General features: G+C 35.1%; 3 protein-coding genes across 3 annotated transcripts; all 3 read right to left on the reverse strand.

Moving 5' to 3' along the window:
- Positions 1 to 4,317: 4,317 nt before the first annotated feature.
- LOC126754897 (trypsin alpha-3-like) lies at positions 4,318 to 5,025 on the reverse strand. The gene has a single exon (XM_050467101.1). It carries the CDS (start codon positions 5,023 to 5,025, stop codon positions 4,318 to 4,320), a length of 708 nt encoding a protein of 235 aa, XP_050323058.1.
- Positions 5,026 to 8,449: 3,424 nt separating this feature from the next.
- LOC126754896 (trypsin alpha-3-like) lies at positions 8,450 to 9,186 on the reverse strand. The gene has a single exon (XM_050467100.1). It carries the CDS (start codon positions 9,156 to 9,158, stop codon positions 8,451 to 8,453), a length of 708 nt encoding a protein of 235 aa, XP_050323057.1. The 5' UTR covers positions 9,159 to 9,186; the 3' UTR covers position 8,450.
- A 2,925-nt stretch (positions 9,187 to 12,111) lies between these two features.
- On the reverse strand, positions 12,112 to 12,852 carry LOC126754895 (trypsin alpha-3-like). The gene has a single exon (XM_050467099.1). The coding sequence runs from the start codon at positions 12,818 to 12,820 to the stop codon at positions 12,113 to 12,115; it is 708 nt and encodes a 235-aa protein (XP_050323056.1). The 5' UTR covers positions 12,821 to 12,852; the 3' UTR covers position 12,112.
- Between the last annotated feature and the right edge of the window lie 609 nt (positions 12,853 to 13,461).

Here is a 13,461-nt window from a genome sequence, read left to right on the forward strand (position 1 = left end):
TTTATAAACTATATTTATTTATACAAAAATTTCAAATTATAGCGAATTTCTTTATTATTTTCACTCATTTTTGAAAAGCTGTAACTTTTTTTCAACTTCCCTGAAATTAACTTTTAATTTTTTTAACTTTTTTTTAATTTTTTTTGGTTAAATGAAGCTTAAAATCTCACCTTTCCAACACGATATGGTATGATACAATGCAACTGGTAGCACTGGAGATATTCGAGTGCAACGACATCTATTGAGAAAATGCGAAAAGACTTTTTCGACTATCCAACATATGAGGTTTTAGTCACTTTTCATAATAACGGGTGTCAATTTTGTGTCTAATTTTTTTATCAATAAGTCTGCCTTTTTTCTTCGTCTGGACATATAGTTTTTTTTGGACTATTTCCTTATAATAATAAAAGCAACAAAAGTAATAAAATGAAAAGGAAAAACATCAATAATAAAACTTCTGTTGCCACAAATTAAAAGTCTATATCGTCACCTGAAATGCAAAATAACGTAACAACATTTTCGGAAATTTACAGTGGCATGAATGAAACACGAAATAAAATGGAACATGAGTGAAACAAAATTTTAATATTGGTTAAAACTAGTTTATATTTGATCGGAGAACCAGAAAATGTTGAACATATGTAATATTATGTAAGTAATTTGAAGTAGTGAAGCGTAATCTATAAGACATTCAATTTCGAATTTTTTGATGATACGTTATTTTGCATTTCAGGTGACGATATAAATTTTGTAAAGAAATTTTAAAATGGAGACTTCCATCATATAATATAATGTATATCGCTCAATCTGGGTATTTTTTACTCATTGTTTTTCATTATCCAATCGCATAAAAGTGTTTTCCTGTGCCTGCCGCCGCTTTGCACACCCGAACATATTATTTATTACTGACATTATTGATATGTATGTATGTATATGTGTATTATGTTACTAAATTTGAATTATTTTTGTAAAATTTTGCCTGCAAATAACAAAGAGATTTACTTACTCCGAACTAACGACATACAACTGTGCAAATAATAACTCAAACCGTAAATTGTGTGTCTATTCAACCTGAACTAGCTGTGCAATTAATAATGAAATAAATTGAATAGCGTTTTGTTTACTGTCTGTTCGCCCGCCCGTGCTAGCGATAACTTGAGTAAAAATTGTGTGTTTCTTGGATAATTGCCACGCGCACAAAATGCCGTTAAGCGAAAATTTTTAAATGGGTACAGTCATACCAAAAATTAAGTTATAAAACTGTATTTTGCTCTAGTGAAGCGTGGAGGGGCATTTGTAGATGAAACTTTTTGAAAAGTGGTTGATCCAACTACCACCACTCACCTAAATCTACCAAAATCGTCTTTTGTACCAACTGTGTGAAAATTAATGAAATCGTTTGAGAACCGGATCCATAACCCAAATAACCGTTTTGAAAATTTTGCGATTACTAATTATATAAATACATGTATGTGCGAAAACCAATTTCACAAATCTATATGGTGCTTATGAGAAATCGGTATAAAAATTGAACAATGAGCGTGGCCCGCCCACCTTTGGTTGAAGTCCCATATCTGATGTACATACTACTTGAATTTACTGTATAGCAATATCCTATTATTATTACAAGTATACATATTACTTACTTCTCCAAAACTTGCACACACCGTACCATTCACAGTAAGCAATGACTCAAATAAAGTTGAACCGCGTACAATAATCAATAGCTTTCTTTGGTGATGAACTTGCAAACGTATTTGATCGATTTCATCAAACTGCAATATTAAACATTGATATAAGTTTTGAATGTGAATTAGACAATAAGGGTGAATATAGTACGATCCATGTGTTGTCAACTTCGATATTCACTCTTCTAAGTTGAATGCTGAATGTTCTGTTATCTGGCGAGCGACGCCGATAGAGTTGATATCCATCATTTCCAGTTTGTGTTTTCGAAAAAAAAACACGTGGATAGTGTTTCGTGCATTTATTGTCAGACATACAAACCAAAGAGATGAACCATATTGGTTTCCACAACTTCGTATAATACTGGATTTTTCTCTACATGTGGAATTTCCGCAGAAATGATTTCATCAATTTGATCTGGTGTAACCATCATCCTAAAAGGAATGTTTGCGTGTTGCATACCTCTCTTTTGCCACTCAACAAAGTACATCTAGCATCCAACAGCACCACATATACGTTGCTTCAAGATAAAGTCAATCAAACATCGTAACTGTTGTTTGAAAAGTCGTGCTGTGACATCGTGACGATCGCTTGGTGATTGGCCGCGATTCATAATTCCGCACATACATACATATGTATGGGAGTACTCGGTTATGTGCCTTGGGCTGCCAATGTACATATGTATGTTGACGCCAAAAAGAACGCCGAGCGATATTAGCGCGACCTCTTCGTGGCATCGTAACATATTTCAATCTGTAATTGAGCACTTTGTGTGAAGCACAAATAACGTTTTCACTGAATAAATTTCAATAATTTTTTTTTTTTGAATAACCGGAATAAAGAAAGCAAACGACAGATTTGACAATTGAAAAACAAAAAAAAAAAAATTGAGAAAAAAAATGTTGTATGTAAAGTTACTTTTTTGGAATTGTCCAATTTTCCGACTTTTCCTAACGAAAAGCATACGGTTTTTTTATTTCTAAACTTTCCCCGATCCACAGCGAACAACCTCTGAAAATTTAATCAAGATTGGTTCAGTCGTTCTCGAGCATTAGCTTTACTGACAAACAAACATTCACTCGTTTGTATGGAAAAAAGAAAAAGGCTCTTTTTAGGGGCTTTCCGGAAATTATTCGAAAAAAAACCTTCTTTGAACCTCAATGAACATTAAAAAAAAAGAATTGGCCAAATTGGTCCAGGCGTTGTTGAGTTATGCGCTTAGCAACACATTTTGCGATTCATTCTTATATATCTATAAGATACATATCGTCACCTGAAATGCAAAATAACGTAACAACATTTTCGGAAATGTACAATGGCATGAATGAAACATGTAATAAAATGGAACATGAGTGAAACAAAATTTTAATATTGGTTAAAACTGGTTTATATCTGACCGCAGAACCTGAAAATGTTGAACATATGTAATATACGTATTATGTACGTAATGTGATTACGCTTCACTAATCAATAAGACACTCAATTTCGAATTTTTTGATGATACGTTATTTTGCATTTCAGGTGATGATATATATGTTATGTGTGAATGACCAGGATGAGGAGACGAGTTGAAATCCAGGTAACTGTCTGTTTGTCGGTTCATCCGTATAAGCTGCAACTTTTAAAAAGGTGGCATGGCCCCGCCCTCCAATAGGTTTAGTGTATATAATTCCTAGACCATTAAATCTACAATTGCCAAATTCACTCAAGATAAGTCCCTTAATTGCTCCTGCCGAAAATGTACAAACGGTACTGTTAAAAACTATTAGAAGGGTGATAAATCATTAACTAAATACGGCAGAGGCTTTCAATAAAGTTACATATCTTAGGACCTGATAGACCGGTTTCAACCAAATTTGCTACAAACATTCCTCTAACATTCTTACGTTACAATACTAAAATTACAACCACGCCTCCTTCCATATAACATAATTTTAAATTCCATCTGACTCTTTCCTTTCCAGTGTACAAATCAAAAAGCAATTAATACAACGCGATAAAACTTTACATGAATAATGCCTGTGCAAGACCCTAGGTACCCATTACCTATAGTTGACTTTTTACCGCAATTATCAGTCAACGCGTGAGATATACTATAATTGAAATACAGGGATAAACTTCTTCTGATAATAGCATGTCTCTGTGTCAAAATTGGTTTGAATCGTATCAATACTTCCCTTCGAACTTCCAACTCGAAGCTTGACTTATGGAATCCTCACGTTCTTACACAATGAAATTTGCTTCGTCTCATTAACGATTGAGATTTGATTTTCTTATCAAACGTCAAAGAAGTGACCCATATTATGAAGCGCATTGTTACTGGTGGCGCACAGTGGTTTGTTTACAAGAATGTGAAGTACCAAAAATCGTTGTCTAAAAAGGATGAACCATTTCTATCCACTTCGAATACCGATAGTCACCAAAAAAAGATTATGTTGTCTGTTTGGTATAATTTCAAAGGAATCGTTTTTTGAGCTTTTTCCCCGTAAAGTGTAGCTCACATTACTAACTGATAAGTTTTTTGCTGAATGAATTAAGAATCAGGTAACAAATGAATTATAAACAAATTTTATTTTTGGTATAAACTCATTTTATTTAATTAAATTTTATATGGACAAAAGTAACTCCATATTACAAGGAGTTTGCAGTTGACACTACCCACGATTCTAAAGATGCAATATCAGTGAAAACAGCTGGATTACCCTTGTTGCCACAACCATAGCCCCAGGAAACCAAACCGACCAATTTATTCTTTGAAACCAAAGGACTTCCGGGTAAAGCGCCACAAGCATTTGCGTTAGTCGCAAGTCCGCACAACATTGTGGATAATATGTCATCTTCACTGTAGCTGTATTCACCTGAACCACATTGCGCGGTGTCAATGACAGTCACAGGGATATCTACCAAGTCGCTGCTTGAGTCCCAGGTGGTCACCACACCGCTAACACCGTTCGTTGGTTCTTCCGTGGCCAGTTCAATGGTTCCAACACTCACGGCTTCAGCCAATTTCACGACGGCTACATCATTTTGCATGGTGGTGAAGTCAAAACCGATATCGAAGGTACTATTGGCAATTTTTACGACTTTAGCACCATTGCTAACACCGACCACCAGTTGTGATACATCGTAGAAGTTCAAACACTGTGCTCCAGTGACAACGGTCTTTGAATCAATTAAGACACCACCACAGACTTTTGAGCCGTCGGTACCTTGTAGTGAGACGATATACGGATGTGCTGAAATTGTGGTGGCTACACCACCCTCAGCTCCATCAGCGTTGGTGTTATAAACGCAGGCTGCGATCACCAGCAAGAAACTAGAAATGTATAACTTGGCCATTGTTATATGAACTGTAGTTCTCTTAATGGAGCTCAGCGGTTAGTTCTTAATTTCTTGGATGTTGAAATTTCAACTATAAACTATTCATTTTTTCTTGCCCTTATATACTCTCATAAACCTGCTGCGCGTGTCTGCCGAAGAGCGAAAGAGAAACAGATGTTTGCCTACAATGGATTATATAATTGTTTATTTTAATCTAATTGCAAAAAAGAATGCCAATTGCACAATAACATATTAACCATAAGAGGCGTTAACCAATTTTCATAGTAACGGGTGTACAATTTTGTCTCAAATTTTATGTTTCAATAAGTTTGCCTCGACTTTACGGTAGGAAGTATTGTTGGCTTAAAGCTTGCACCTGTCCCGGCATGGCACCCCTTAAATATGGTCTTTATTTTTATACTCTTGCAATATGTGGCTACAGGGGATAATGGTTTTGTTCACCTAACGGTTGCATGTATCACTTAAAATTAATCGAGATAGATATACACATGGTTATTTATATAGATGATCAGGATAACGAGACGAGTGACTGTCTGTCTGTCCGTCCGTCCGTGGATGAAATCGGAAGATAATTCCGTCCACTCCCCATATAACAGTACTGTTAAAAACTACTTAAAGTGCGATAAATAAATGACTAAATATGCCAGAGACATTAAATTTCCACCCCAGTTGGTATGAGAGTACTCTGTGGGAGCCTATGAAAAAATTAACTATGGGCCTGGCACCGCCCACTTTTACATAGATGAAATCATATATATCGAGACCCACACAACCGATATCGGCTGAATTTAGTCCGTAGCATTCCTTTACATTGCTTTATTGCAGTGTAAAAATAGTCGAAATCGGACTACAGTCACGCCTACTTCCCATATAAAATAATATTATATTCCATTTGAAGCTTTCACTTTCAAGTATACAAATCAGGAAGCAATTGATATAACAGAATAAAACTTTGCACTAATATTTCCTTTAAGGTTGACACCTTATGACCAAAAATTGTTCTAATCCAACCAAAACTGTTCAAGCCCCTCGGTGACGAATATATGGACTCCAGTATCAGAAAATGACTTTTGACCAAAAAATCGACAAATTCAGAGAGAACTTTTCCTAATAATAGTATTTCTGCATCAAAAGTCATCTGAATTGTGTTAATACTTCCCTGAACCCCCATATACATATGTTATATAAAGATTTTCGAACTTCTGGGTTACTTTATAACGCATATATCGGCCACAATGTGATTAATCTCAATGAAAATGAAAGAGCATGAAAATTTTGGTTTTTCTGGTTACTTCGGAACTTAGCCTTTCCTTACTTGTTATACCTATAATCAGCTATCGCTCATGTTCTTTATAACAATTATTTTATTTACAGTTTGTCTGCATTGTGTCCAAAAATAAATTTTTGTTTTATTAGTAAATTAATAGTAAGAAATAGGAATTAGTATTTTGTTTATTTTTCTACACTTCTTAGTTTTCCGGTTGACTTTATACCATATACACATCAGGAGCTGATCCAGAGGAGAATTTTAGGGGGGGGAACTATACAAATTTTTACTTGAAACTCAAAATTTTTTTCTTCGCAGATTATCTCATATGTTGGAAATAATGTATAATTTTGAACTTTTGGGGGAGGAACTCTCCGCCCCCTGGATCCGCGCCTGATACACATTCTATTATTGATCTATTTATAAGCCTAGCCGTCCTAGCAAAATTAAAAGAACTTATTCGTATAACAAGTAATATCGAAAGTTAATACCATCAGTGCAGACGATGCTCTAACCATAATATATATGGTTATATAGTGACTTCCGAATTTCCACCTAACTTTAAGCCTTTTGTATTGGTTACTATGAGTGGTCTGGTGGAGAAGTATTTTGTGGTTTAACTTTGAATATGAGTGAAATCGGGCTAGACCGTGCTCTAAACCTCATATTATTTATAAATGTCTTTATTTTCTCTCTCCTCATATACCCAATATAATAAATTCAGCTTCATTGCTTGATTTGAATATAAATATTTAGAAACGAAGCAAAATATAGTAATGAAAGAAAGTGAGCCTCTGATCTATAATTATTAATCTTATTGATTTTAAACAATTTACAGTAAATTTAAAATTTATTAATCTTAATTTTTTGTTTTTTATACTCTTGGAACGAGCTACTACAAAGTATAATAGTTTTTCGAGATAGATATAGATTTATGTCCGTCCTGGATCAGTCTGCCCTGTGTCTGTCTGTACAAGCTGTAGCTTGAGTAAAAATTTATAATCGTAATGAAACTTAGTACTGAATACGATACAGGACTTCATAGGAGTCGAGATAAAAACTGGACGATGGGACGATTTCATCAAAATTTGGCACGTGACATACTTCTCACATACCAACAATCACGCCTACTTCCCATATAACCCAATTTTAAACCATATTTTATTCTTCAAATAAAGCAAATAAAGCACCAATTAGTGTAACGTGGTTAAACGTTGCCCGAATATTGCTTTCAAAATATGCCACCTAATGACTAAAAATTGTCCATATCCAAACAAAACTCTTCAAGCCCCGTACCGAATATATGAACCCGAGTACCTGTAATTGAATCTTTACTGCAAATATCGCTCAATAAGTGAGACATGTATATAATTGAAATTCAGTGAGAATCCTTTCCTTATAACAGTATATCTGTGTGTCAAAAGTGAGCTGAATCGCGTGAATACTTTCCTTTGTTTCCATGTACCACATAAAGATTTTCGAACTTCTTGTTGACTTTACACCGCCTATATCGACCAACATGCGAGTTATCTCAATTAAAATGAAAAAGCGATTTTACTCATAATAATCTAACGTTGTGCCTAAAATGTAAGAAATTAGGGGAAAACTTAACCTACTAATATCAGGATTTTCGAACATCCAGTTGACTTTACACCTGATATGATTGGTGATGGTACATAAGGTACCTTGATGTTCCCAGGGTACATTTTATTAGTATGTGGTATGTTAATAGTATGTAGTATTGGCAAAAATAGGTAAAATCGGGTCGATACTACTAGCAACTCACATACACCACATACCATATGTATAATATACATACCGATTATGTCGGTCAGTGTATGAGTTACTATATACGTATATATTTTTTTTTCAAAGAATATTTTTCTGAAACAGGATTTGAAAACTTTCAAATTGGACAAAGTTCAACCTTCCAACTGTTGGCAGACTATACGTTCTGAAATAATCAGTCGGTCTCAAACTCCTCTTTTATGGTTAATAAGGGAAAGGTATTTGTTGCTAGGAGACCACTCCTGAATTCAAGAAATTCCTATAATTTGAATGACATGAGCTATTCAAGGAATAATAAAACATTTTTATTTTAGTTATAAGCTCAATTTATTTAATTAAATTTTAAAATGCAAAAAATTGCACCATTTTACAAAGCCTTTGCAGTTGACTTTACCCACGATTCTAGAGATGCAATATCAGTGAAAACAGCTGGATTACCCTTGTTGCCACAACCATAGCCCCAGGAAACCAAACCGACCAATTTCTTCTTTGAAACCAAAGGACTTCCGGGTAAAGCGCCACAAGCATTTGCGTTAGTCGCAAGTCCGCACAACATTGTGGATAATATGTCATCTTCACTGTAGCTGTATTTACCTGAACCACATTGCGCGGTGTCAATGACAGTCACAGGGATATCTACCAAGTTGCTGCTTGAGTCCCAGGTGGTCACCACACCACTAACACCGTTCGTTGGTTCTTTCGAGGCCAGTTCGATGGTTCCAACAGTCACCTCTTCGGCCAATTTCACGACTGCTACATCATTTTGCATGGTGGTGAAGTCAAAACCGATATCGAAGGTACTACTAGCAATTTTTACGACTTTAGCACCATTGCTAACACCGACCACCAGCTGTGATACATCGTAGAAGTTCAAACACTGTGCTCCAGTGACAACGGTCTTTGAATCAATTAAGACACCACCACAGACTTTTGAGCCGTCGGTACCTTGTAGTGAGACGATATACGGATGTGCTGAAATTGTGGTGGCTACACCACCCTCAGCTCCATCAGCGTTGGTGTTATAAACGCAGGCTGCGATCACCAGCAAGAAACTAGAAATGTATAACTTGGCCATCTTTATTTTGACTGTAGTCTAATGGAGCTCAGCGGTTAGTTCTTAATTTCTTGGATGTCGAAATTTCAACTATAAACTATTCGTTTTTTCATGCCCTTATATACTCTCACAAACCTGCTGCGCGCTTCTAAGTATTGTATATTTTGTCTGCCGAAAAGCGTAAGAGAAACAGATGTTTGCCTACAACGGATTATATAATTGTTTATTTTAATTTAATTGCAAAAAGAAGGCCAATTGCACAATCACATATTAACCATATGCAGTTTTAACCAGTTTTCATAACAACGGATGTACAATTTTGTCTCGAATTTTATGTATCAATAAGTCTGCCTCGACTTTTCGGCAGGAAGTATGGTTGGCTTAAAGCTTGCACCTGTCCCGGCATGGCACCCCTCAAATATGGTCTTTATTTTTATACTCTTGCAATATGTGGCTACAGGGGATAATGGTTTTGTTCACCTAACGGTTGCATGTATCACTTAAAATTAATCGAGAAAGATATACACATGGTTATTTATATAGATGATCAGGATAACGAGACGAGTGACTGTCTGTCTGTCCGTCCGTCCGTGGATGAAATCGGAAGATAATTCCGTCCACTTCCCATATAACAGTACTGTTAGAAACTACTTAAAGTGCGATAAATAAATGACTAAATATACCAGAGACATTAAATTTTTCACCCCAGTTGGTATGAGAGTACTCTGTGGGAGCCTATGAAAAAATTAACTATGGGCCTGGCACCGCCCACTTTTAGATGAAATCACATATATCGGGACCCACACAAAATATTTCGACTAAATTTAGTCCGTAGCATTCCTTTACATTGCTTTATTGCAGTGTAAAAATAGTCGAAATCGGACTACAGTCACGCCTACTTCCCATATAAAATAATATTATATTCCATTTGAAGCTTTCACTTTCAAGTATACAAATCAGGAAGCAATTGATATAACAGAATAAAACTTTGCACTAATATTTCCTTTAAGGTTGACACCTTATGACCAAAAATTGTTCTAATCCAATCAAAACTGTTCAAGCCCCTCGGTGACGAATATATGGACTCCAGTATCAGAAAATGACTTTTGACCAAAAAATCGACAAATTCAGAGAGAACTTTTCCTAATAATAGTATGTCTGCATCAAAAGTCAGCTGAATTGTGTTAATTCTTCCCTGAATCCCCATATATGTTATATAAAGATTTTCGAATTTCCGGGTTACTTTATACCACATACAAGTATATCGGCCACAATGGGATAAATCTCAATGAAAATGAAAGAGCATGATGATTTTGGTTTTTCTAACAAATCTTATCCCGAATATGTCGGTTAGTGTATATATCGCAGTTACATACATATATATCGTATACGTATGTATAAAAAATATACATATGTATAAAAAAATCTCTAGTTAAAGGTATAAAATGTTCGGTTACTCCCAAACTTAGCCCTTCCTTACTTGTTTCTATTATATTAACCGTTATTATTGATATACCTATAATCGGCTGTCACAATTATTTTATTTACATTTTGTCTGCATTGTGTCTAAAAATAAGTTTTGGTTTTATTAGTAAACATTAATAATTTTTGCCATAGAATTTTCTATACAACTGAATTAGCGAAGTAATTAATAGTAAGATATAGGAATTAGCGTTTTGTTTACTTTTCTATACTTTTCAGTTTTCTGGTTGACTTTTTACCATATACACATGGGCCAATATGTCAAAAGTTAATGCCTTCAGTTCAGACAAATCCCTAACCCTAATATACCGGTTATAGTGATTTCCGAATTTCCACCTAACTTTAAGCTTTTTATGTTGATTGCGATGAGTGATCTCGTGGAAAAGTAGTTTTACTAAAGTGGTTTAATTGTGGTTTAGCTTTGAATATGAGTAAAATCGGTCTAAACCGTGCTTTAAGCCTCATATTATTAATAAATATCTTTCTATTATTTCTCTTTATTTCTTTTTCCTTGTATATATACATATTGAAAGTCTGACCTATCTGTATATATAAAAATTATGTGTCACGTTGTTTGTCCGCGATGTACTCCTAAACTATTGAACCGATTTTAGAAGATAGGATAGTAAAAACAATCTATAAATAAAAAATACAGTGAAAGCTCTATTGAATGGGCGCTCTATTAAGCGGATATCTCCATTAACCATGCACATTGGCCGGTCCCACAATTTGTTGATGTTTATTAAGTACAATCTATTAAGTTGACAACTCTATTAACTGGACAGAAAGGCTGGTAACCAGACATTGAGAAAGCAACTTTAAATTCGTTATTTTTTCCAATGAAATTTATTTGTACGGATATACATTTTCAAAATTAAACCTCAAGTGCAATCCCTTGGATTCTTATACCGACAATAGAACTAATATCAGGATTTTCCAACATCCGATTGACTTTACACCATAAGCTTGGTGATGATGATACCCAGGGTACGTTTTATTGGTATGTGGTATGTTAATAGTATGTGGTATTGGCAAAAATAGATAAATCTGATCCATACTACCCCCAACTCACATACACCACATACCTTGTGTATAATATACATACCGATTATGTCGGTCAGTGTATGAGTTACTATATACTCATATATTTCTTTTCAAAGAATATTTTTCTGAAACAGGATTTGATAAGTCTCAAATTGGACAAAGTTCAACCTTCCAACTGTCAGCAGACTGAACCTATACGTTCTGAAATAATCAGTCGGCTTCAAACCCCTCTTTTATGGGTAATAAGCGAAAGGTATTTGCTGTTAGGAGACCACTCCTAAACTCGACGACACCTAACTATAGTTTTTTGAAAAGTAAAAATTGATGATTCGACAAATTCATGTCAATTTGAATGATATGATCTAACCAAGAAATAATAAAACATTTTTATTTTAGTTATAAGCTCAATTTATTTAATAAAATTTTAAAATGCAAAAAAACGCACAATTTTACAAGGACTTTGCAGTTGACTTTACCCACGATTCTAAAGATGCAATATCAGTGAAAACAGCTGGATTGCCCTTGTTGCCACAGCCATAACCCCAGGAAACCAAACCGACCAATTTCTTCTTTGAAACCAAAGGACTTCCGGGTAAAGCGCCACAAGCATTTGCGTTAGTCGCAAGTCCGCACAACATTGTGGATAATATGTCATCTTCACTGTAGCTGTATTTACCTGAACCACATTGCGCGGTGTCAATGACAGTCACAGGGATATCTACCAAGTTGCTGCTTGAGTCCCAGGTGGTCACCACACCACTAACACCGTTCGTTGGTTCTTTCGTGGCCAGTTCGATGGTTCCAACAGTCACTGCTTCGGCCAATTTCACGACTGCTACATCATTTTGCATGGTGGTGAAGTCAAAACCGATATCGAAGGTACTACTGGCAATTTTTACGACTTTAGCACCATTGCTAACACCGACCACCAGTTGTGATACATCGTAGAAGTTCAAACACTGTGCTCCAGTGACAACGGTCTTTGAATCAATTAAGACACCACCACAGACTTTTGAGCCGTCGGTACCTTGTAGTGAGACGATATACGGATGTGCTGAAATTGTGGTGGCTACACCACCCTCAGCTCCATCAGCGTTGGTGTTATAAACGCAGGCTGCGATCACCAGCAAGAAACTAGAAATGTATAACTTGGCCATCTTTATTTTGACTGTAGTCTAATGGAGCTCAGCGGTTAGTTCTTAATTTCTTGGATGTCGAAATTTCAACTATAAACTATTCGTTTTTTCATGCCCTTATATACTCTCAGAAACCTGCTGCGCGCTTCTAAGTATTGTATATTTTGTCTGCCGAAGAGCGTAAGAGAAACAGATGTTTGTCTACAACGGATTATATAATTGTTTATTTTAATCTAAATGTAAAAATAAGTTCAATTTAACTATAACAAATTAACCAAATGAGGTTTTAACCGGTTTTCATAATAACGAGTTCTATATATCAATATGTCTTTCTTGACTTTTCGCCAGGAAGTATATTAACCGTTATTATTGACATATGTACCTGAAATCAGCTGTCGCACATGTTCTTTAACAGTTATTTTATTTACATTTTGTCTGCATAATTTCTAAAAATAAATTTTCTTTTCATGAGTAAACATTAGCAATTTTAGCCAAAGCAATTTGAGTACATTTGTACGTAACTGTAATAACTCAAAGCGTTAGTTATGTCGCTATTCAACCTGAATTGGCAAAGTAATTATGAGTAAAAAATAAAAACTAGTCTAATGGAGACCCTTTAAAATATATTTGTATGTATATAAAGAATCAGCATGGCAAGCTGA

Source organism: Bactrocera neohumeralis, chromosome 4, assembly GCF_024586455.1.
Source record: "Bactrocera neohumeralis isolate Rockhampton chromosome 4, APGP_CSIRO_Bneo_wtdbg2-racon-allhic-juicebox.fasta_v2, whole genome shotgun sequence".
NCBI lineage: Eukaryota > Metazoa > Arthropoda > Insecta > Diptera > Tephritidae > Bactrocera > Bactrocera neohumeralis.

What these genes read in the sequence shown, in the direction of transcription:
- LOC126754897 (XM_050467101.1), bottom strand. Translation starts at nt 5,025, where the DNA reads ATGGCCAAGTTATACATTTCTAGTTTCTTGCTGGTGATCGCAGCCTGC.
- LOC126754896 (XM_050467100.1), bottom strand. Translation starts at nt 9,158, where the DNA reads ATGGCCAAGTTATACATTTCTAGTTTCTTGCTGGTGATCGCAGCCTGC.
- LOC126754895 (XM_050467099.1), bottom strand. Translation starts at nt 12,820, where the DNA reads ATGGCCAAGTTATACATTTCTAGTTTCTTGCTGGTGATCGCAGCCTGC.